Source organism: Neofelis nebulosa, chromosome 9 (genome assembly GCF_028018385.1).
Source record: "Neofelis nebulosa isolate mNeoNeb1 chromosome 9, mNeoNeb1.pri, whole genome shotgun sequence".
Lineage (NCBI taxonomy): Eukaryota > Metazoa > Chordata > Mammalia > Carnivora > Felidae > Neofelis > Neofelis nebulosa.
In genome coordinates this window covers 120067166-120092913 of record NC_080790.1, presented here as the reverse complement: position 1 = coordinate 120092913, position 25748 = coordinate 120067166, and the positions used below count along the sequence as shown (strand labels likewise).

At 43.8% G+C, this 25748-nt stretch overlaps 1 protein-coding gene across 2 annotated transcripts in view; it reads right to left on the bottom strand.

Moving 5' to 3' along the window:
• The window catches only part of RPRD1B (regulation of nuclear pre-mRNA domain containing 1B), a 51182-nt gene that overhangs the window by 5716 nt on the left and 19718 nt on the right, over positions 1-25748 (bottom strand). Inside the window, exons 4-6 of one of the 2 annotated variants that reach the window (XM_058685570.1) lie at positions 24412-24521; positions 22493-22619; positions 16054-16229 (exon numbers count right to left, since the gene is read on the bottom strand). In XM_058685570.1, the coding sequence (XP_058541553.1) occupies positions 16054-16229; positions 22493-22619; positions 24412-24521 (413 nt within the window). Of the gene's footprint in view, positions 1-16053; positions 16230-22492; positions 22620-24411; positions 24525-25748 lie in introns of both variants that reach the window. The other variant, XM_058685569.1, reaches the window with a different exon arrangement.

Here is a 25748-nt window from a genome sequence, read left to right as displayed (position 1 = left end):
GAGGCAAAAGACTTCAAATAACCAACACAATATTGAAAGAGAGCAAATTCAGACATTATTCAACCCTAAGACTTTCGATAAAGCCACAGTAATCAAGACAATGTGATACTGCCGAAAAAATAGACAAAACAGATCAATGCAACAGAACACAGTCCAGAAACAGACCCACATAAATAAGCCAACTGACCTTTGATAAAGGAGCAAAGGCAATACAATGGAGAAAAAATAGTACTTTCAGCAAAAAAGTTGAAACAACTGGACACCCACATGCAAAACAAACAAACAAACAAACAAACAAACAAACAAACAAATCCAGACACAGGTCTTACACCCTTTACAAAAATTAACTCAAATGAATCACAGACTAAATGGAAAACACAAACTATAAAATTCCTAGAAGATAGCAAAAGTAAACCTAGATGATCTTTGGGTTGGTGACGACTTTTAGGATACAATACCAAAGGGTATTATATACATACCTATATATATATAGTATATAATCTACCAAAGGTACAATACCATGAACGAACCCATAAGGTGGATTTCATTAAAATGAAAAATTATCTGCTCTGCAAAAGCCACTGTCAACAAAATGAAAAGACAAGATACAGGCTGGGAGAGAATGTTTGCAAAAGACAACATTTGTTATCAGAGAAATGCAAATTACAACCAGAGGCCTCCACACATCTATTAGAATGACCAAAATCCAGAACGCTGACACCACCAAAAGCTGACAGGCTGTGGCGCAAGGGGAACTCTCATACATTCTGGTGGGAATGCAAAATGGTACAACTATTTTGGAAGGCAATTTGGTGGTTTCTTACAAAGCTAAACATACTTTTACCATACATTCCAGCAATCATGCTCTTTGGTAGTCATCCAAAGGAGCTGAGAACTTAACGCCACACAAAAAGCTGCACACGAACGTTTATAGCAGCATTATTCATAATTGCCAAAACTTGGAAGCAACTAAGGGGTCCTTCAGGTAAATGGATAAATGAACTTTGCTTCAACCAGACAATTATGTAGCATTAAGAAGAAGGGAGATATCAAGTCATGAAAAGACATGGGAGAAATGGGGGCGCCTGGGTGGCTCAGTCGGTTAAGCGGCCGACTTCGGCTCAGATCATGATCTCGCGGTCTGTGAGTTCGAGCCCCGCGTCGGGCTCTGTGCTGACAGCTCAGAGCCTGGAGACTGTTTCAGATTCTGTGTCTCCCTCTCTCTGACCCTCCCCTGTTCATGCTCTGTCTCTCTCTGTCTCAAAAATAAATAAACGTTAAAAAAAAAAAAAATTAAAAAAAAAAAAAAAAGACATGGGAGAAACGTTAAACGTATACTACTAAGTGAAAGGAGTCAAGTTGAGAAGGCCACATACTGTATGAGCCCAACTATGACATTCTGAAAAAGGCAAAACTATGGAGACAGGGGTTGGGGGGATGAACAGAGCACAGAGGATTTTTAGGGTAGTGAAAACACCAGAATGCTGGACACACGTCGTCATACATCTGTCCAGACCTACAGAACATACAACACCAAAAGTGAGCCCTCAGGTATGGTATGGACACTGAGCAATGAGGATATGTCAGTGTAGGGTCATCACCGATAACAGATGCACCACACTGTTGGCAGTGAAGGGAAGGCATGCAGGGGGTATATAGCAAATCTCTGTACCTTCCTCTTATTTTGCTGTGACCCGAAGAAATAAGCCAAGCGGTTTAAATGCATTGGCAAGGGTGACAAAAGTATATACTCTGAATATCCAAATACAGGTAAAGATTGCTTCGAAAATTGTTAAAACACGCACCTGGCTTAGCTGGGACAGCTGAATGACCTAGCTTAATGCTTTGAGGAGAAATGAGCAGGTAAGAATTCATGGCAAACTCTGGGGTGCCTGAAGCCTGCTTCAGACTCTGTGTTTCCCTCTCTCTCTGCCCCTCCCCCACTTGTGCTCTCTCTCAAAAATAAACGTACATTAAAAAAAAATTAAAAAAAAAAAATTCATGGCAAGCTCTGATTAGGTCAAACTGAACAGTAATACTAATTTTATAGTCCCCTAAACAGATTCAGTAGTAACAGACTCTGACCTCCAACCCTTCCTTTTTTTTTTTTTTTTTTTTTTTTCAATAGATATAGTGATCTATAAATGTCACCATGGACAAATAAAAACTTGAGATCGGATCCAAACTGAACTATGCCCACAATACAACTCCGGCTTCTCACTTGCCTTCCAGTTCTCCGGCTCCTATGCTCCCTTGGTCGGGTGATGGCATTTCCTCACTAGCTGTCTCTCCACGGTTTTTCTCTTTGGTTCTGGACAGGTAGAGGAGACAGATTACAAAACCCCACGAATCTTTCTTCTCAATCTACCAGTCCACCTTCTAACAAAAGTTGGTCCACAAGCTCTCCTGCTGCAAGGTCCCGAACCGTGTCCTCAGCAACTCCAGCCCGCAGAAGAAATCCAGCTTGTGGCGTTATCACTAAAACCAACATCAATGCAATGACACCTGGTCAAAGTCTTCTGACCCATGTAAGTGTGCTGCATCCCGCCACCTCTTCAGTACACCAAGTACTACTCAGCTAAAGAAACGATGTGGCAAAAGGTGGTCCTATGCTCCTTGTTTCCAATACCTTCCACCTGTGTGCAACAGATGACTAAGCCTTTACTCTGGCAGTCACGCTGCCCTGCCTGGAACAGGAACACGTGAGATCGGGACCTGCACAATTTACACCCGCGGGGGGCACGGCCGCAGCGCTCCTGCTTTCGGCCTTCTGCTCCCCCACCCCCGCTTCTCTTGACCATAATTCACAGTAGCTCTTTTTCGTACTCTTGTCTTCAGACACCTGCCTTTCCCCCACTACCCATCTCAAGCAAGAGACAAGGCAAATCCAAATTGTCCTGCAGCAATTCCTCTCCTGCTCATGCATGACTCGTACTGGGGTCGTGGCGGAGGCGGGGGACTGAGCTGACCCATTCCGGCACATGCACTGACCGCAGCAGACCCTACTTCACCCATGAGAGGCTGCAGGGAGCCGGGAAAAAGGTGAGAGTTCTATCAGACTTGCTGCTGCTATCCTGTTTCAGGATCCTGGAGGAGGGGGTGCGGGGGGAGAGTGGGCACCTGTGATAAACTGCCTGGGTTTATTTGACTGCCAAGAAATGTTTAAAACGTAGAGGGTGAGGCCCAGTGTGCAGTTTGGAGATAATGCCTAGGATTTATGCTTCTGGCAAAGCTCTGGAATCTTGCCTCACAGGCTCTCTGAACTTGCAGCAGAAAATGCGTCCAACACCCTCTGGTTCCTGTGGATCCAGCTGACACCGTGTGAACACGGACCATCGTGGAGCACGAACACAACTGGCTGATTGGAGCAAGGCTTCCACATTCTTTGCCTTTTTTGGTGAGAGCAGGAGGCCAGACCTGACATGCTGCAGATGAGCTCTGAGATAAGAGGGTTAGAAACGATAGGGACTGACATTGTGGTGACCTTTCTACAAGAATTTCATCTTCAAAACAAACAAAATTATAAGCTTCTCCCCTGGCAAGTCCTATAAGAAATACTGATCAAAATGTAAACATTGTCCAATCTATTTTTTTCTGGCTAGGAAGTATATACATAAGAACAACTGTGTTAGAAAGAACACCACAGGCAGGGGCTCGATTTGATGAGACAAAATTTCCAGTATTGAGACCCATGTTTTTCTTTATCTTGCCCTGTTGTGCTACAGGACATATGGTATATAAAAATCACCCACTGCTCGGCTACTCGCAATTAAGAGTCATAAAGGGTTATTATGCACAAAGCAGTTTATGAAGGGCCCTGTTTTAAAGGTGACCTACCACACTGAATTTAAGTCAAAGGACTGCTTAGCTGCATGAAGGCTGGCAGCCAGACAGAAAGGGGAAGCTGACCCTCGCCCTAAAACCATTTAACACCCCTAATCGGCCGCCTCATCTTGCCACTAAAGCTCACAGGATCTACAGCCTCTACTTACACCACAATTAATTCACTTCTCTTTCATTTTTTAGAGAAAACATACAAATCTTTGGGCTGAAAATAAGAATGCCACTTTTGCCTTTTTTTCATGACTCTACATGAGAACAAAAAAAGCCATCGCTGATCTGCACCTCTCTGCCCCAGCCAGCTCCATGGTCCCATGTGACTCAGTGGCAGCTGCAACACTTCAAAATGATACATCTTAGGATGTCACAGCAGGGCTGGAGCTGCTGAGTAAGATGCTGGGGAAGACACAAGAAAAGGAGGAAGTTGTGGCTTTGGCTCCAGCGCCCAGGACGTCCCGGCCCCATACTAAACCAATAATAAAGGTAAACACAAAGTATTTCCCAGAAGGCAAAATGACAAAATGGCTGTAATTAGAGGACTGTTCTCAGAGCGAGTCAACCATCCATTGGAGGCGCTGGATGGGAAAGGGCTTCTCAGGCTTGGAATCGTACCATGAAGTCTTTTCGGGATTTTTGTTTCTCCCCAGCAGACCTTCTACACAAAAGGTTTAAGGCAGCTTCTACTGCTGCAGCAAAAACTCCCTTCTGACAGGGATTTGCAGAAACAAGAGAAGAATAAAAAGTGTCGACACATCCATAATTAAATTAATAAAAAAAATGAAACTAACAAAAAAATAAAGTCAATTTTAGGACTGGGCAAATTTTCAAAACTTGAAATTATAAACCTAAATATTTATAATTTAACAGATGTCCATAAAATGCTTTAAAAAGAGATTTATTTAAAAAATGCACCTGGGCCCTCCAAAAATGCTTTACATTTTTGCTAGGGGTCTCTCATTATACAAAACCAGGTAAATATATGGTACTAAAGTACAAGAAGAACTATTTACTATTTATAATAAATGTGGTTTTTTTTAAGTCAAATGTCAAAAATAGAAGTTTGATGCAAGTAACAAAAGCCCCCACAAACTGGCTTCCTTAACCATTTTCGTGGAAAAGCAGGTGACTGATGTGCAAACATCAGAAATGCGGACCCTGGGGCGCCTGGGTGGCTCAGTCCGTTAAGCGTCTGACTCTTGGTTTTAGCTCAGGTCAGGATCTCCTGGTTTGTGAGGTGGGGTCCCCCATCAGGCTCTGTGCTGACAGCGTGCAGCCTGCTTGGGATTCTTCTCCCTCTCTCCCTACCCCTCCCCTGCTCGCTCGCTCTCTCAAAAATAAATAAATAAACCTTAAAAAAATTTAAAAATTTTTAAAAAAGGAAATGCAGACCTTCGAATGGTTTCTCCTTCTGAGACAAATGCTGGTCCAGTCCAGCCTTCCCGGAGGGCAGCTGAGAAGCAAAGGGTAGAAAGGAAAAGGGCAGTCTCACCCGGAATAATCGTAGGCGGTTATTTGTTACGATTCTAAGTGCCAGAAGGTCTGCCTGGGGCAAGGCAGCCTGTAGGTTACTGCACTGCATCTGGATACAGTTTTCTCTACAAGAAATAAAAAGACCGACTCCTTTCCATAAGGAAAAAAAAAAAATACATTTCCTGGCTCCTCCAAAAGGCTGAGAGGATATATCACGTCTCCCACCAGAGGGAGGCTGCTGTGATAGGAAAGCAAATACGCAGTCAGAAACTCCAAGTTCAAATGCTACTGTACCATTCGCCTATGGTGCACCCTATGACTTCACCTCTCTGGGCTCAGCATCCTTACATTGAAGACGGGAATGGAAATAATGCCTACACTATGGGGAGGTAATAGATCTGAATAAGACCAGGCACTTGCTAAACTGTTCAAGGTGAATCAGCCGAGGAGGAAGAGAACTGCCACCACTCCCATGTTTATTATTTTATAAGCAGTCCTTAGAGTTCCTGATTTACATGTTAAGAAAAGGCATAGCAGAATTGAAAAAAAGAGAAGTATTAATGGGATACAAAGATCCTTCTTGCCATAAGCCATCTGAGTATGTCCTGAAAATTTACCACATTCACTACAGTTGGTTTGAGCAAATGAAAGAGCCTCTAACCTTCAAGACCATGGAAAAAAAGTCAGATTTTTATAACTAGGTAGTACCGCAGTCTAGTCCTGTCAATCTAAAGGTCGAGAGAGGAAAAATTGGTCTACCCAGTAAGCCTAGCTCTAGCTCTTATGGTAGTGTCGTGAATGTGAAAGGAGTCCGTCCCCCGCCCGCCCCCCCCCCCCCCCCCCGCCCCATCAAAGATCCAGTCTGTCCAGCCTAGAGACGAACTGAGCTACAACCATAGCTGCCGCCTTAGATCAGGACGCTGTGTCAAGCATTAGCATAGGGTTGGGGATGAAAGAGTGACAATGCAGACAGGGTTTTATGGTCTGGCCAGGGAAATGACCAAATCATCCATAAACAGAATGACAGACTATGTGGTGCTCTGAAGGAAAAAGATCGGGAGACAGGACAGCATATATGGGGTGGGGGAGAGGGGAGAAACCTGGTTTTCTGGGGTGGAGATGGGGGTGGGGTCTCAGGAGAATGCTGTTTGACGTGGAATATAAATGATGAACCGTAATCAACGAGGTAAGGGTAACCGGTGGGAAGAAAAGGGGACAGAGTGTTTTAGGCAAGGGGAATAGCACATGTAAAGCCGGAGACAAGAAAGGCCAGCACAGACAAAACGCAATGGAACATGACAAGAGACACGGCTGATGAGCTCAACAGGGGCAGGCCATGGGGTGGAGTGTGGGGCGTGCGGTGGGAACACACGAGAATTTGGGCTTATATTCCAGGAGCAAGGAGAAGCCATTAACATGCTCATACAGGGAAACAACCTGCCCAGGGCTACGTTTTGGAAAGTATCACAGGGCTGCCACGTGCAGAATGAATTCCAGGACACAAGAACAAATGCCGATGGGTCTGCGATGAGGCCACTATGGGGGAGCAGGTGAGAGGTGATGGCGGTCTGGGCTAAGGTGGCGGAAGTGGACACAGAGAGGAGGAGGAAGGGGACAGATTCAAGAAAAACTGAGGACAGAAAAATCACAATGGCTTGCTGACTACTCCGACGGGGCAGCCAGGCAACAGGAGGCGTCCGGCAGAGGGGTGGCACAGGGCCTGAGGGAGACCGGGACAAAAAGAGGCTGAAGGAACCCACTGGGAGGCGGGACAAACAGGGAGTAACACTGGATGAACTCCGGTGTCTGGTTTTGATGAATGGCAATGGCATTCTCCAAGACAGGGAGAGAGAAGGGAAGGAAAGGTTGGAAGAAGATGGTCTGTTCGGGCCACCTGGCGCTTGAGGTGTCTGTGGAAAGAAGATACATGGATCCGAAGCACAAGGAAGCATCTGGGCTCACGATCTAGATTGAAGCCATCAGCACACCGGCGGTAGCCGAAGCCTTTCTAAACGTGTCACGCAAGGACAGGACGAGAAAAAGGCTAAAGGGATACCAACATCTACGGGGCGGGGATGGAGTCAAGCTTCGTAAAGGACACACAAGTAAGTGTAGAACAGCAGGGGTGGTGTACAGAAACCAGAGAAGAAGAACGCATACAGGGTAATTAACAGCATCAAGCGCCGTAGAGAGGGCCAAAAAAAGAAAAGGAAACAAGAGACGGGGGGCCAAGTAGCTTTTGGCTTTTGAGACTGGACCAGTGGTGGCGGATTCTGAACACAGCCACTTCAGTTGACCGTAAGATGCGCACGCCACGCCGCAGTGGGCTCAGAAGTAGAGGCAGCGAGGGAAAACAGGCTAGTTACAAGGGGACGGTGGTAGTGGTGGCGGTGGAGGTGTGCGCTCGCGTGAATGTTTTGTCTCTGTCGTTGTTTTTAATATTAGAGAGGCGAAGCGTGCCACCTGCCGAGAAGGACACCTTCGGCGACTCTCCTGGAGACTTCTTCCACAGAAAGTAAAAGAAAGTGCCGCTGAAGGCCCCGTGTGATAAGGAAAGGCAGACGCTAACAACTTCAGGTTAGACAAGTGTTAGAACCCGTTTGCCCCAGGTGAGGGTAACGGGGCTATTGTATAAGTGGAAAAACCACACCGAAGAGAAAAGGCAAGGACCACTCACCTCAATGGAGAAAGCCAGAAAAAGCCTGGAATGGGGACTGCAGATCCTCATCAATGAATCGTAACTGAGGCAAATGATACCCGTAGGAATAACGCCTAGCAAGTCTACGCCTCACGGACTAGAAACACGGAGGGCAAAATAAAAGGACCCGGAAAAGTACCAAATACATCACACCAGACATTTTGAAGAAAGACTGGACTGAGTCCATTAATCACTATCCAAACCCCAAGAATGCTCAGAAGGCTGCTGGTAAATTTTTGTGGAGTTTAAAACTGCAAAGTTGCTCTGCTTGAAGTTCTCCAAGTACCTAATGACTGCATGAAGCAAGACAGTTGTCCATCCTTTTTCCTGAATATAGAAGAACCTGAATAAAGAAGAGAACAGATGAGGAGGCAAAGTCACAATGACAGCTGGCTTCACCACTTCACGTGAAGTGCACCACACCCCCGGGAGCTCACGGACTTGTTTGCAAAGGTTTCATTCGGACTCCTATTCCGACCACGAACATCTCTACTCTAATCATAGAAAAAGACTTTCTGGGGCGCCTGCGTGGCTCAGCCGGTTGAGCGTCCGACTTCGGCTCAGGTCATGATCTCACGGTTCGTGGGTTTGAGGCCCGCGTCGGGCTCTGTGCTGACAGCTCGGAGCCTGGAGCCTGCTTCGGATACTGTCTCCCTCTCTGTGCCCCTCCCCCGCTCACACTCTCTCTAAAAAAATAAATAAACATTAAAAAAAAACCCAGACTTTAGAAGAAGACTTTCTAATTTTCAAGCCCTATATTTTATAGAGATAAAAACGAAAGTCAGAGAAGGAACTTCCAAGATTACAAAGTATGATACAATCCAGTTTTACTTTCTAAAAAATGACAACCTGAAGTGGGTGAAGGCCCACCTTAACAGGAGAACATTCATAAACACCAAAACAGACCTCTGCTCAAAATGGCATGTATCCACCGGGTCAAACACTTAGACACTAGGGCTCAGATTTCTGTAATCTGAACCTGCTCTCGAAGTGATGGTCACTCAAGTCACTGTTATAAATAAGAAGTAGCTGCTATTTTCCCACAGCAGTTTCAAATGTAAACCCAAACTTAAAGCCCAGAAGAGAGCCCCATTTGTCTAATTAAACTATTCAATGCTCTCACAATCCTTAACTCGTATACCCATGGATACATGGATTTTGTATCTTCTATCTCTAAAGCACCAGACAGCCTAAGAGCATTGCAAAGAGCAAGAACCCCTGAGGCAGGCGTGCATGCTGGTGGCAAAGACCTTGAAATGCATATAGACTTCAACATACCCAGAGACAAGCTGGCATCTACACATTCACACAGCATTCATTTTTAGAAATTTACAGGAAGGAAATAATCCAAATACTGGCAGTTAGCTCAAGGTAAAACAAAACAAAAAAATATAAATACTCAATACAAATATCGTTGATTATCCAGCCATAAGTGTTCAAGCAGCCATTTCAAGTGTTTATATAAAGTTTGTGTTAATAAGGAAAGATGATCACATACCATTAAAATAAAGTAGGACAGAAAACTGTCTACATATTATGATCATTTTAATTTTAAAATTGGAGAAAAAAATAAAAGAAACACACCAAAATGAAAACATGTTATCTCAGGGGCTCCTGGGTGGCTCAGTTGGTTAAGTGTCCAACACTTGGTTTCGGCTCAGGTCATGATCTCACAGTTCATGGGATCGAGCCCTACATCAGGTTCCTTGCTGACAGCAGGGAGCCTGCTTGGGATTCTCTCTCTCTCTCTCTCTCTCTCTCTCTCTCTCACTCTCACTCTTACTCTCTGCCCCTCCCCAGCTCCTATTCTCTCTCAAAATAAATAAATAAACATTAAAAAAGTTATCTCTGGGTAACGAGATTATAATACTTTTTTAAATACTTATTTTCCACGTTTCCTGTGGCGTATGTCTTTTATTTAATCAGAAACAAAGAAATGAAGAAAGAACTGAGTATTCGCTGAATAAGAATGAACATTCTGGCAGGGAGGAAGTGACAAGGGGCCCAGATGCTGTTTTCACTTAACACGTATATATACTTTGTGAGTATGAGAAATCAGTGCTACACACACCAGCTAACACCCAGTGGAGCGGGTTTGGAAAACAGGAGGAATCACCAGAAGTTGGATTATAAATATGGAAACAATGCTATGGCTAAAAGAACTCTCGCTGGGAGAGCTATGAAATCATGTCACTTTTCCAATGTGAAGTCTCAAATGTTGGGGAACCATGCCTTTAGGTCACCAAGTATGTGAACTACATTATGATTGTAATGTGGTATTTCCCCCTGGGATGAAAAGAGATGAACAAATACCATTTCCACGTTGTGACATGGCAAGAACACACACTAATACCTGCACACACGCACACACACGCGCGCCCTCATGGATCAAAGCTCAAGCTGCACACCCAACCAGAGCGTAAGGGTCAGCAGCAACTCAAAAGAAGGGAAGGACTTCAAGGATACAGCCCCTAAATTCCAAATGACAGAAGCACGTAATTCAAGAAAAGTCCTCATCTACTGGAGGGAAACTTTGTGGGGGGAGGCTCCGATCTCAAAACAGGGGTGAAAAGGCAGTGGGTAAGCCATCCGCGGGGTCACTGGAGCTGTGTAAGCAGACTGACCTTTCGACAATGGCTGGAACAAGCCCATGGTGCTGACCACACTGCTAGACCAGGAGGAAAGAACTCTAGGCTAAGGAAGGGCACTGAGTGTAGAAGACTGTGGGCAGGCAGGGCCTCTAAGTTCCCAGGGGAACACAGTACAGGATCACTCGAGTAGGAGTCAGTTTAGGGTTCTGGTCCTCACCGACTTCCTCTGTGTCCCTGAACCGCTCACAGAGTCTGTTCTGTTTTCTCATCTAAAATGAGGATTAGATCGCCTGCTCCCATCTGCCCGTATTGGAATGGACAATGAGATACTGGCTTTAAACATCATGGGAAAAGGAAGAATTTACTCCAAAGCTGACAAAAATGGAGCTCTCTATCTCCACCTATCGCCTATCCCATTATTGAAATAACCATCTGCACCCTCGGGGAGGGGAACGATGCTGCCAAAAACAACAGACGGCCATCAGTTTGGTTTAGTACCTCCTCGGCTACAGCCAAAGAATTTCTCAAGTTGTTATAACCAAAGTGCAAACAGAAATACGAAGAGTCACAAGGCAATGTTAGACCTGGGGCCATTTCCCCCTTCCCAGCTGTACTGTCTGAAGTAGAAGGCTCTGCTCCTGAGTACTCGTTACAGCCAAGGGGGAGATGCCAAGCTGGGGAGATACAGCAGCACCCCCAAGTTCGATGAGCCAATCGCCCTCCCCCACACCGAGCACGCCCGGTCATAGCCAGGAGGGTACTCAGAACCTCAGCGGCAGAGTCCGCTCTCTCAAACCTTAGAAAGGTCTTCTCAGAGGCCACTCTGAAAATGCTTCATGCAACTATTTTAATCCCCCTACATAAGATGGCATTTTTCTAAAACAAGGTTCTTGGGGATTGCTGAAATGATTCAACTTTGGCTACTCTTTCGTGTAGGATGTCTTCCGGCTGTTCACCTGATGGAATCAAATCTAAAATAAACAAAACAACAAGAAAGAAAGGCAAACACAAACCTGATGGTAAGTTACCAGATGTCTGCCTCAGATTCTATTCCTGGTCTGTGGCAAACTCCCTTCTCTGGGCCTGAGTTTCTTCACCAATTCGGAAGTCAGATTCCATGATGTCTAAGGTTCCATCCAGCTCAAGAATAACGTTAACGACTTTGCCCAGACATCCGGGCCTCAACGTGCCACTTCATCTTGCGTGAAAAGTGAAGCTGGCTGCCATGGCTGTGCCTCGGTGGCTTTGCTGAGCACACACACGTCTGCAAACACACCTCGTAAAGGTGGGGGACACACGCCTACCGAAAGGCAGCACACACCACAGCCCCCTCCCGGGACCCCTGATACTTATGGCACCTAAACGGGGCCTCTGTAATGTCAAATCCACCAGTAAGAGGGACTCCAGGATGCTTTTTTAAATTCCGCAGCAGATTAAAGAAGATCTAGGTAAACAGAAAGAAATCTTGTGTTCACTGATTGGAAAACCTATGATTGTTAAAATGGCAACAGTTCCCAAAGCAATCTATAGATTCAGTGCAGTCCCTATGAAAATTCCAGCGACCTTTTTTTGCAGAAATGACAATACCACGATGTGAATGAAAATAACTGATGTGTTAAGGTAGTAAAACTGCACACGTGTCCGTCCACCTTTTTGATTTTTTCCCCAGTGCTTGTACAAATAGATCTGCAATCCCTCCCTCCACCACCGCCCCCACGTGCCCTGACCCCTCGGATGGAACATACCCACGCCACGCTTTATCCAAACTGACGAGACAGGAACTCCATCCAAACCATTCAGACCATGGCTTGTGAGCTTCTTACAGCCAACCGGGGCAATGGTCACCTCTGTCTACCAGAAACAAGCCTTCCTTTTGCTCTAAGAACTGAAGTTTGGAGGCTTTTCTGGTACCTTTGGCCTTTACCTTTGGAATTAACCTTCTCTGTCCCCTCCACATTTCTGAACTTCACCTCCAGGCTGCCATTTGTGCTCCTACCCACATGCCCTTTCCCATTTCTAGATTTTCTCGTGTCCGTGACAAAAGCATTGCAGACAGATTTGAAGCAGACCCTTCTAACTCTGCCTGTAGTTTAATGGAAAGGTGGTAGGCCAATGTCAACCCTAACATCCAGAAACAGAAGCTTAAAAAACAAAAAACCAAAAAGATGTAAAAAAAAAAAAAATCATCTCAAAATGGATCATGATTCTATCTAAAGTGAAAAAAGCACAACAAATGAGAAACCCATAGGAGTTTCTATCAAAAAGTCACCTTTCTTTACCACAAATTAAATCAGATTTGTCAAACCACTTTGCCCACAACCTAAAAAAAAAAAACAAACCCTCTTATTTCTAGAAAAAGAATACACTGACTGATGAGATTTCATGCACAGAACAAATATTCACTGAGGAACCATTATGTCGCCGGCACTGACAGAGCAGCGAGAGTGTGCAGTCCAGCAGACTTCAGAAGACCTGTTGAGGGCACTGCCGTGTTCAGAAACTGCCTGTGTGTTTCATAATTCTCTCCTATTTTAAGTAAGCTTCAGACCAAATTAGTGTTATAATTAACATGTTAATTTCTTCCGGGTCTATTTCAACTGAGACACAGTGAGCTGGGATGCTCCCCTTACTCTGTCTCACATTCTGACTCCCCGTCTGCTGTTTCTCCCCCAACAGAGTGTCAGCACGTCTTGCTCATCTCTGCACATCTCCTGACGGGTACGAGACTTTGCGGACTTTCTTCACGAAGAAGCAAGCAGCTCCTTAAAGAGTACAGAGCCTCGTTCCCATTGGAGGACTCTGACGCCTCCTTCCCACACGTTCTGTCTTTCACCTTTCTTCACACACAGGTCTGCTCCAGTCTGGCTGTTTCCCGTCTATAAACATATTTCTCTTCTTCGATTGCTATTTCCTTTTACAAAAAGGCTTCACTGCCTTACAGGAAGTTTGGATTTGCCCTTAAACCACAATCAGAGTTGCCAACTGTCTCCTTAATCTACATTACGTATAATCCCCTGGTTGGGTTTTATGTTCACCTATGCTGTTTAGGCCAGAATGACTTCCTGGAGGGCAGAAACACAATCTCTTTCTGTGAGCTGTGACTGTCCCCTCCTACATCCCAGGGTGTGAAGCATCCTTGGCTCTGAATCCTCCCATTCCCTATCCCAAAGTTTAGGAGCCATCCAGAAATCTAATGTTAAGATTCTTAAGTGAATGACAAAAAGGTATGCTTATTATGTGAAGGAAGATATGAATTTAAAAAATAAAAAAAGTAAAAAAACCTCATGTGTTAACAAATCAGAACTTTGGGAAGAAAAGAGACTTTCAAGCAAAACATTACATTTCCAGAGTTCTAAGAATTCCACGTTTCTAATTAAAAGGCAATGAAAGAATTAAAAAAATAAAAGCAGATTTCATTTACATTCTGATTTGGCAATCTTAAAGCAAGGACTGGCAGTGTTAAAAAAGGGAATGTTAAAAACGTAAGTATATATTTGATACACTGTCCTCATCAACAGGAGACTCTGAGGGTTTGGAATAATCCATGCTAGTAATGCACCTTTCAAGTGGCATATACTTTACAAGGATATGGTGGAATAAGACCAGTTTGTTATGGAATGTGAGAGAAAAATCACAGTTTCCAGAGAGCAGACTATTTGCATTTTTAGCAAACATGAATAAAGAACTACAGCCATCTCTCAACATCTTACACTGTATGTAGCCATTTGATTTTTCAAACAAGCAAATTTAGCTTCATTTTTACAGTGAATGGTTTTGCTCAAGTGGCTAAGAGACATGGTTTGAAAATAGAAAGAATCTTTGGTTCAGTGGTGGGACCCTCCTGTTCGGATTCTTAAGCAATGGAATCCCAATGCCCAGATGAGCAGAGAATTTGGGCTGGAAAGCTACGGAACAGACCCAAATCTCTGATCCATCTCTTTGCTTAATGGCCTGTTATGGCACCTCACAAAACACTGGTTCTACAGAAACCTGAATGATTCCCCCAAGAAACACGGGGAGCAAAGTGCAACTGTGAGGAAGGGAAACAAACAAAGAGTTAATCCACTCTACCAACCCAATCTCCTTCTCAAAGACTCTGTCCTCTATGGTAGCTTGCCGCGTTCCACCCAACAACAGCTGCTCATGATAATCAATGTCTGACAGATCAGAGAAAGCCCTTAATGTGTCGCCAAGGGGCAGTTCAACAGATGGCATGGTGACTTACAACCAGAATCATTAATTACACTCTCTTATTAGTCCCGGGGCACAGTGCTGAAAATGCTTCCTCAGTGAAAGATGAGCATTTCAGATAAATGACCGTCTGGTACTGCCTGTGAAACTCCCTTTAGGATTTCTGGTCAGTGTCGATTTCTAAATCTAAGCCATACTATTTTCACAGCCGTTTCCCATCTTCCACTTCTAGGGTGGCTTTATGAAGCCCCCCCACCCCCGACCCCAACCCGCACCACTACCCATCTCTGATCCCATAATCACCACAAGTAAGGATATGGTCAAAAGTGCCCATCACTCATCACCTGCCTCAAGTCAGCAACTGTGTGAAAAGGCAAACATAATAATCTCAGCCCCAGAAGTAGCTCCGTTTCCCCTCCCTCTGTGCCAGAGAACATGTTTCTTGAGTGCTGCGGTGGGGAGAGGGGACTATCCCCTCCTTCCCTTATCTATTCTGGTATTTTTCTTACAATATGTGACTGCTTCTCCAACTCAAAACTGTCCTCACCCCTGAAACCACTGGCAGCTTGGGGCAAGCGAAGGTTCCCAAATGTCCATACTGCTGGCTGCATTATGCAAGGGCTGATGTTAAACCACCATGTACTGAATTAAGAAGCCAAACAAATTCGTGGTGAGGAACCAGTTCTAGAGCCTTCCCCAAGGGCATTCACGCTAATGTGAACTCAGGGTAGGAATCAGTTCCTTCTCCACAGTTTGAGAACTGGACTCCATAAACATTACTGTGAAACTGTAGAACTGATTGAAGACAGAGCTTAGAGGCAGACTTCTTATTGGCCTTAACCGTGGATATAAGTCAGAAATAAATCTCAATATAATCTAGACGACAGAAAATTCAAAGCATTTTCCAAATACCACCAAATGAACATGCTTGGGTTTTATTAACCACCTATTCTTTTTGTACCTCAATCTAGGTATATATTTTTTTAATGTGAATTCAAACTAAAGCAATATTAAGATCCTAAATGCTTTAAGACTTCATTGTTTGTTTCCTGCATTCTGGTTCGTTCCTTCTTGGACACATAAAATCGTGACTTCATTTTCAACTCGGTTCAAATAATTACACAATTATCTGATGGATATTCTCATCTCATAAATTTTTAAAAGACAAAAAAATGTGTTAATTAAAGCATAATAAAAATCTCCTAATGTGGACTATAGGCAGGGAAACTTGGAAAGTCTGGGTCCGCCTTGCAACGTACTCACTTCTAGTTTTTTCTCCTTTTCTGACAAAACGTCTTTCTGGTTCTGGGTGTACTCCACCAACATCCGAGCCAGCTGGCGCCGGTCTTCCAGTTCTGCCGCCAGACGCCCGTTATATTCTGCTAGTAACAGACATGCTTCATCTACTGTTTTTGAGAGACGTTCGGCTGCCTCTTTGTCTACATACAAATGAGACCAAAAAATAGAGACAATATAGAAATCACACAGGCATGATTGCAAACATTTCTGGGGAAGGTTAACAGTTTCTCTCAATGTACAGAGTCCAAAAATAAGCCAGAACCTGTAGACAAACAACGGACTGACTGACAGAGAAACCCAAAGGCACTCACTCCTAATAAGATAGGACATTTCTGAATTACCTGAAGTGAGGGTAATCTTACAAAGGATTTCTAAATGCCTATTCCTGCAAAAGCTCTATAAATAAACCAAGCAGAAAGAGATATCTAAGCTCATACGTGAAATAATTTTTCCTTGCCTCTGAGAATTTCCAAAGTGCTTTCATTCATATTATTTTGTTAAGTATTCTTCGCACATTCTTTTGAAATAAAGAAGCAAGCACTCGTTTCTTGGGTGTGGAAACTATGACCAAATAAAAGCTACAGGACAGGTTTGACACCAGGCGGTCAGCAGAGGAGCTGGGACTCAAAACCACGGCTCTAAAATGGACCTACAGGACTCTACCCCTTACACCGTGTAAGCCTTAAACCCGGGGATGAGCTCTTGTCTTCCATTCAGCAAAATACAGGGTCTGATAACAGACATTCTTTCAAATTCTTTAACTGCGACCCATGCTAAGAAACACACTTTATGCAAACGCAGAAAAAAGAAGTGTTTCATAAAACAATACTTATCCTTACTATGTACAAAGTGTTCCATCTTCTTTTGTTTTTGGGTTTTTTTTTTTGGTCATTACCTACCAGACTGATGTACATCCCATTAACGAGTTGCAACTCATTATTCGTGAAAAAACCGGGAAGCATCAAAGAAAGGGTATTCTTGGGAAAGAAGGTGAACAAGACTCAACATTAGGAAATGAGAAGAAGAAACGAAAGGATGATCTGTATTAGGAAACAATAGATATAATTAATTTCATGCGGGTGTGGTGAAACTGCAACTTTAATATGTGCATATCATTTAAAAAAGGCCGTTAGGGGTCAAAAGAGCGGATCAATTCTTTGAACCAAGAACACTAGGGACACCAGCAGCTCTGTGGGACCAACTGGAAGGGGATTACAGGGATACTGGTATGCTGTTCCCTGTGAATACAGGTCATCAGAAGTGAGAGACCTCAGTATTCTGGGAGGCAATGGGATTTAAGGATTCCCAACAGAGTTTCTGTTTGGCACACAGTCTGTTTGACTTTTGGATGCCTTCTTAATATGAATGTCAGGAGGTGAACTGTTGAGAGATCCCAAATTCGGTCTGATGCCAAAGATGAGGAACTTCTACACTCCTCAGGAGCAGGGACACAAAAGGATGTTCTTGGTGAGGAAGAAAGAGTGAGCCGAAGAGAACACAAAGGAAAGAGACCATCTCAATCACAGAAAATTAAAGAAGATGGTGAAACTTATTCTTCAAGATCGGTGGTAAGGTCTGAGAACAAGCTGCCGGAGTGGTGAGGTTGATTTTACCTTTGTCTTCGCTTGACTGCATCTCTTTTCCCCCCAAATAGTTAATTCTTTAAAATGTTTTGAGCGCCCATGGCAAAAACGGCAAGGAAAACACTAATTTTAAGATTAAAAAAAGGGGGGGGGGCACCTGGGTGGCTCGGTCAGTTAAGCCTCTGACTTCAGCTCAGGTCATGATCTTGCCGTTCGTGAGTTCGAGCCCCACATTGGGCTCTGTGCTGAGAGCTCGGAGCCTGAAGCCTACTTCAGATTCTGTGTCTCCTCTCTGCCCCTCCCCCACTTGCGTGCGCACGCACCCTCCCTCTCTCAAAAATAAACATTAAAAAAAAAAAAGATTACAAAAAAAAAAAATCAATTCTCACCCTCCAAGTTGTACCAAGGGAGAGAATTCCTTCACACAAATAATTACAATCCAGAAAAATAACCTGTGATTTTAGGAGTCGCAGAAAAAATGCAGTCAAAGCACAGCAGATAGACGCTTACTCCAGAGAACCTACCAACTGCGCCTATCCTCACATGCTCTGCCCTCCCAGTTCTGCAGGCCAGTGGCTGTGTGCCTCTTTTGGCCGGCCCTCCACTTTGTGCACAGGCATCCTATTCCCTCTTGCTTACTCCAACATTCTGTTTCTGCAACTGTCCCTCATGCTTCCCCAGACCTCTCGATTTCTTTACTCTTCCTCCGCAAGCAGTGCCACGGACATACAGACATGCTGCTCTACCTTCTGGCCACGTGTTCCTTTCTAGCTACTGCCCCATCTCCCGGCTTCCCTTACAGAACTCTTCAGGACAGCTGACCATATTCCTGGGACCCACCACCCTTTCTCCTACCAACGTCACTAAACCCACTCCGATCAGACTGCTATGCCCCAAACCTTCCAATTAGCTTAACAAATGCGTGGCCTGCTATTATGTGCCCAACACCATTCTAGGCCCTCAGAGCAACAGGGAACAGGAAGGACAAAAACTCTCTGCTCCAAAGAGTTTACGTTCTCAGGTAAGAAGAGAAACAATATGCTACATTTTGCATGTTTATCAACTGAAGGTAAGAATGCCGGAGAAAGAAAAGGCAGAGGAGAAAGCATGGAGCATTCAGAGGGAGGAGTGTAATTTTAAATGTACTGGTCAGGGTAGGGTTCACTGCGGTGGTACGTAAAGCAAGGCCTGGAAAAAGTGAGAGAACAAGCCATGTGACTATGTGGGAAAGATCATTTCAAGCAGAGAAAACAGCAAGTACAAAGGCCCTAGAACTGGCAAGTGCCTGGCAAGGAGCCTTTGCTCTGAGCAGAGGGAGACGTGATACAACCTCCATTCTAATAGATCACTCTGGCTACTCTGGTTATATTGAGCACAGAGCGACGGCTGGGGCGAGAAACAAGGAGGACGCACGGACGCCAAAGAGGAGACTGCGGCGGTGACCCAAGTGAAGATGGCGGTGACTCACACAGGCGGCAGCGGTGGAAGTGGTAACAATGTCAGATACTGGTTTTGGTCCTGGTCAATAGGGTTGTGAGGGGCTCATTTACTGATATGGGCAAGACCATGAGAGAAGTGAATTCTGGTGAGAGGATGAGAAGTTTGGTTTCAGACAAGTCAAGTTTGAAATGCCTTTGGAGACACCTAGCTAGCAACACTAAGCAGAAGGCCAGATGTACGGGTCTCAAGTTCAAGTGAGAGGCCAACACTAGACATGTAAATTAGGGAATTATTAGCCTAAAAATGGTTATTTAAGGCCACCGAATTGGATTAAGAGGGACAGACAGTAAAACTAACTAGAGAAGAGGGCTAAGTACTCGACATGAAGAGGGAAAAGAGGCACAAAGAAACCCCCAACGGATACTGAAGAGCCACTGCTAGAGAGAGGCGAGGAAAGCGAGGATATGGAGCCCTACTTTCCTGCTGCTGCTGTAACAAATTGACCACAAACTCCCTGGCTTAAAATAACATAAATGTACTATCTTAGTATTTACTATTAAGGGCCTCTTCTTCCATCTTCAAAATGCATCTCTCCAAAGACTGTTCCAGGGTCCTATCTCCTTCTTTGACTCTTGCCCTCCTGCCTCCTCCTTAGAAGGAGCCTGTGATTAGATTGGGTCTACTTGAATAATCCAGATTATCTCCCCACTTCAAGATTCTTAACTTCATCACATCTGTAAAGTCCCTTCTGCCACGTAAGAGTACATTCACAGATTCTGGGGATTAGGACATGCACAACAGGGTGGAGTCAGGGGTATCATTATTCTGTCTACTGCACCAAATGAGAAGAAATGACCAACTGGGCCAAAGGTTACTAAGATCAAGTTACGGTGACCACAGATAAAGATTGGGTAAAAATTCACCACTGAATTTAGCAACATGGAAGTCATCAACAACACTGATAAAAGCAGTTTCAGTAAAGTGTAGTCAGCAGAGAATGGGAAGAGGGGAAATGGTGGCAGATGAGTAAAGGCAATCTATTTAAGACGTTTTACTATAAAGAACAGAGAAATGTAGGAATATCTGGGTCAAGGAAAAAAGTCTCTTCCACGTGGGAAAAAAAGTACATGATTTTATGCCATAAAGAATGATCCAGTAGACGGAGAAAATGGAGAACTGTTGGAGCTACATCCTTGAGTAGTGAGAAGGAACAGGGCTAACAAACAAGTAGGGGGCTGGTTTAGAAAACAGCATCATCACCCACCGAAGTAGGAAGAAAAGTCAGCCTATGTGTGTTATTTGTTTTTCCCAGCCACACTCAGCTGTTCAGGTCCAGGAAAGGAACAGAGGAAAAGCTGGATTTCAGAATGGTGGTTATCAGAGGCTGAGGGAAGGAGGAAATGAGTTATTAAATGAGTATAAAGTTTCAGTTTTGCAAGATGAAGAGAGTTCTGGAAATCGGCTGTGCAATAGTGTGAATGTACTTATCAACACTTCTGAAGTGTACCCTTGAAAACGGTTAAGGTGGTAAATTTTGTTAGGTGTGTTTTACTGCGATAAAAATCAAAATAGGGGAGCCTGGGTGGCTCAGTCGGTTAAGTGTCCGACTCTTGACTTCAGCTCAGGTCACGATCTCACGGTTTGTGGGATCGAGCCCTGCGCATCTAGCTCTGCACTGACAGCATGGAGCCCGCTTGGGATTCTCCCCTGCTCTCTCTCTCTCTCTCTCTCTCTCTCTCTCTCTCTCTCAAAATAAATGAACGTTAAAAAAAAAATCAAAACTAATTTTTTATTAATTTTAAAAAGCTATGAGACATGAGACCTTTAGGTCAGTGAAAACAGATAAATAAAATCACATACATTGCTAGCTTTATGTTAAATTGCTCCCAATTTTTACAGACTTTGATTCTGATAGTACGAATAAATGAGTTGATCCTTATAGTAACAATAAAAGTTGAATTTAACCAGGAGAAAAGCTGGGGTCTGCCAGAAGACCACAGGCAAGAGGACAAAGAAAAACAGGGATTGAGGGTGTATGTAAGGGAGTGATTACAAAGACTCCATGCTAAGTGAAGAAAATAAGGGCACAGAGAAGTGGAAGCTGGAAAAAGGCAGAAGGAGCAGTAGACTGTTCAATCTAGTAGAGGGTTCAACTGCTGGAGATGGGGAAGTGGAAGCGCGAGCCGAGACGCGGCTTGTGGCATTTAGACGGCCTCCATGTTGTGTCCTCCAACTAAGCACCCTCCTAGCCTCAAGGCCTCTCCTTGGACTATACTCTCTGCTTGGGTGGCACTTCCTCCCCTCAGAGAGCCTCACGGCTTGATTCCTAATCTTGGGGGTCCTCTGATCAAAGGTCATCTCGTCAAAAAGGCTTTCCCTGGCCCCCTTTAAAAATACAGGTGTGGCTCGGGAGATATTGCAGGTTTAGTTCCAGACCGCTGCAATAAAGCAAGTATCACAATAAAGTGAGTCAAGTGAATTTTTTGGTTTCCCAACGCATGCAAACGTTACATTTACACTACGCTGTTCCCCCCAAGTGTGCAACAGCATTATGTTAAAAAAATGCACACATCATAATCAAAAAATACTTGTTGCCAAAAAATGCTATCACCTGAACTTTCAGTGAGTCCTACTCACTGATCACAGATCATAACAAATATAATGAAAAAGTCTGACATATTGCAAGAATTACCAAAAGGGGACACGGAGACATGAAGTGAGCAAATGCCATGGGGAAAACGGCACCAATAGACTTCTTGAAGGCACCTAATCTCTCAAAGCCTCAATTTCCTCTGACGCAATGTGGGGATATTCAGTGACCTCAAAAGGTTATCACCAAGAGTAAAAAAAGTATCTGGCACAGAGCATACTCTATAAACATTAGTTCATGCTTCACTCCTTCCTTTCAATTCTCCATGCATAAAGCGTTACTTGTCCCTCCCTATTGAAACGGGGGTGATCATCGTGAGGGCAAAATGACATGACTGACAATACACACCCAGCATTCCTGGCACTAAAGGCACTACCATCCACGGGGTGTGTCAGTGTGTACAAATCACACAGCACTCAACCGTAATTTTTTTTAGTAAGAGGATCACGAGTTTAATACCTTCTCTCCTGGCCCCCACATCACACACACAATCTGCCCTGTGTTTTCAACAGACCTGACTTAGGAGTGCTGCGGGTAGTGGCAGGCCTGCATTTCTGCATAGTTCCTAGAATCACTATTAAAGCTTGGACTATTTCAACAGCTTTGCTGTTTTGCAAAACTCAAACCGCACAGACGTCTGTTATCTCCAAACATAAGCATGTCCTAGGGCTTGATGCCTCAGAGGTATGTCCCTCTTCCCTCACCTTTCACCCCAACTCTACCCTCTCACCTGTTATTTTTTCCAAGAGAGAAACATCTTGCACTTCTTGGGGCAAAGAAGCAATTTTCTGCCGGACAGTAGCATCCCCCGATGCAGCATTCTCCAGGTCCTGCAAAGCTTTGATTAGTTCCTCGGTCTGTACAATGAAAACACAAACAACGCTGTCCATTAAGATGTAGGAGACTTAAAGAAAATTAGCTAGAAATAAATGAGGTGGAGGCCAATTCTAAAAATAATCATTCCTGACATTTAAAAAAACATTGTTCTTAGTACCAGAGCCTATAACTGAGGTCAATGACATGGAGTCTAAGAGAATGTACAAAGTTAATTTTTCTAAGTCAATGACAGAACATAAAGAAATTCTACATAATTCTGAAAAAAACAAAAACAAAAAAACCGCCACAACTTTTTAAAAGAGCATGGTTTCGGCAACTGAAAAAAAATGGAGTCTGGTTCATACTGCTAGGTTTCAATGTTCATTTATTTATTTTTGAGACAGAGAGTGTGAGTGGGGGAGGGGCAGAGAGCGAGGGAGACAGAGAATCTGAAGCAGGCTCTGAGCTCAGGGCTCCAACTCACAAGTTGCAAGATTGTGACCTGAGCTGAAACTAAGAGTCAGAAGCTTAACCGGCCGGGCCACCCAGGCACCCCGTTACTGCTTAGTTTCAAATAATGTACGATTTCTAATACAGAACGGTCTTGGTCGCCAGTACAGAACAAAGGCATACACACCAGATGTTGAACAATTGTCCGATGACTGATTAAATGAAATGACACCGCCGACTTTGATTCTTCCTTGGATTTGCTTTACGAAATAAATGTCACAAAGATGACAGTTTCGATTTTGGCAGCCACTCCCAAAATTAAATGTGTCAAACTCATTAATTACAAACAAAGGGGAAAAAGACACAGAAAAGAGCAAACCAAGAATGCATACTCTGTGTATCAAAAAAGAGGTTTTTAAATCATCAGAAAACAACGAACACCAACAGGTTAGCCAGTCCATAAAGACCCAGGAGACAAACTGACAATGCAGACGGCAGTCAAGTTATCCTACAAGTTGATAATTCAGGCTGTCCTCCTGGAAGTTTTTAAATGGAAAGATATGTAACACTGTTTTCACTTAACCCACCATCTAAGTCAACATTTTAACATAACACAAATCAGACATGCTTCCTATTTACATGGGTCTTGGCCAGACCCATGTATAATAAAGTAAAGCTGTTTTAGGCAAAATGAGAGGCCATGTAACTCAGTCAAGAGCATAGTCTCTGAGGTCAGTCAGACCCAGATTCAAATTAAGACAATGGGCAAGTTATTTAATCTGTCTCTTTGAGCCTCACTTTCTTTGACAGTAAGTAAAGTAAGTAAGTAAGTAAGTAAGTAAATAAACAGCAAAAATTAAAACCACACAGAGTTCATGAGCTAATTTATATGGAGGGCTAAACAGCAGATATATAATTAAAAATTCAACGGCCTGTTTTAATATTTAAATAGGTTATATTGTAGCAAATTTGCTATTGCTGCACAGACTGTCCTAGAAACTAATGAGTTATTTACTTATTAAAAAAATAACCATGCTGTTGGAGAAAAGCCATGGCAGAGGACAGTCAAATGTCTTTGTAGCATTATCTACCCTTTCACAAAAATCTACTTTTTAAGAATACTGTCAATTCCTAGGAGTGAAAAAAAGCCAAGTCCAAATACTCTATAAGACATAAACCCATCCAGGCTCATGGCATGCGAAGACAAAGGCAAGCCTGCTATCTGCCAAGTTTCCCTGGGTGGATCTTGCACCCAGAGCCCCCGGAACTGCCCTCTGGTGATTTTGTACCATTGGTCCCTAGCGCCACCTTGTGGCCATAATCTTCAACTAGAAGTCATGCCACAAAGCCGCTCTGCCCCACTCTCTGGGAGTCCAGACATACCAAGAGGGGTCCTGCAGAAGGATCTTGGGGAGAGTAGCTTCCAGGGTAGTCGTCATCCTCCTCCTCTTGGATCTGCTGAAAAGTTCGCTTCAGGGATTTCTTCTCTTCTGCTGCTAGAGGAAAGAAATAGGGCACAAACTTGGGTCACGACAGCCCGTGTAGGTAAGAGTCAAATGCTATGCACAATGGGCCACATGCAAAAAAAGGGCAAAAGGGGGTGTACATTTCCAAAGATAGCTTAACGTTAACCTATACGCTAGTTATTTTAAATTGGTGGTAGTTCCCTACATTACTGAAGAGTCAAAAATGGTCTTAGGTCTGTCATCTCACATTGACTCACTGAAGAAAATACTACCGAAAACATGCGTCTAAAAACGAGACTTCCCCAACTAACACATTTCATTAAAAAGCTTGTTTCTTAAAAATAAAAGTTAACAAGAGAAGTGAAGTGGCAAGAAACCCATGAGACAATATAACAAAGCCAGCCAATATACGGGAGGGTTTGTAGAGAATATACTGCATATTAAATGGAACACTATATGCTTCCCAGGAGGACTTCAGAAAATAAAAACAGGCATTCCCCACTTTTCTAAAGCTTGCTTTTATGAAAGACCTACAGTAACAGCATCCGTTTTCACTAACCAAAACCAATTCAGAGAGGATATTTGCTTTCGCAAAGAAAGGCAAAAAGTGAATAGTGGTCAGCATTTGTTTTGAAGGGAGCATTGACAGAGGTGGTGTGCACCCCAAGCAGCCAGAGGGGCCCGCCAAGTTCATTCCAGAAACTACACTCAGAATTTCAACATAAAGCCACCAGAGCTTTGAGCTGTATCTGTGAGCATCTGTGCTTCATCTCGATTTATTCTGTGCATCTGTTAGCAAGATGTGGCCTAAGGTATCAGAAAAGCCTAAGAGAGGTTATTTTTGGAGTCTGGGAATGCTCAAAACTTTTTCCATATAAATTAACGGTAACTGCTTCTTCATTTTATTCCAACTTGGCTTAGGAAAGGTTTCATAGATACGGTCTACTTTCGACAGCAGGAGAAGCCTGTAGTAGAGAGAAACCAACCAATAAAATTATGTCAGAAACTCTAAACACCCACGCTATGATAAGCATGACCATTTCAAAACTCTTTCCTTTTGCATCAAATTGGACAATACAAAATAAATGCCAAACATCTGTGGGACACAAGTCTAAATGACACGTTCAGGCTTGGAAAGCAAAGAAACAATGGTACACCTAACGTGTGCCAGGCGCTGCAACAGCTTCTGTACATTTAGTCCTTCCGGCAACCCTAAGATGTAGTCTCTCCGTCTTGCAGGTGAGAAAATGGAGG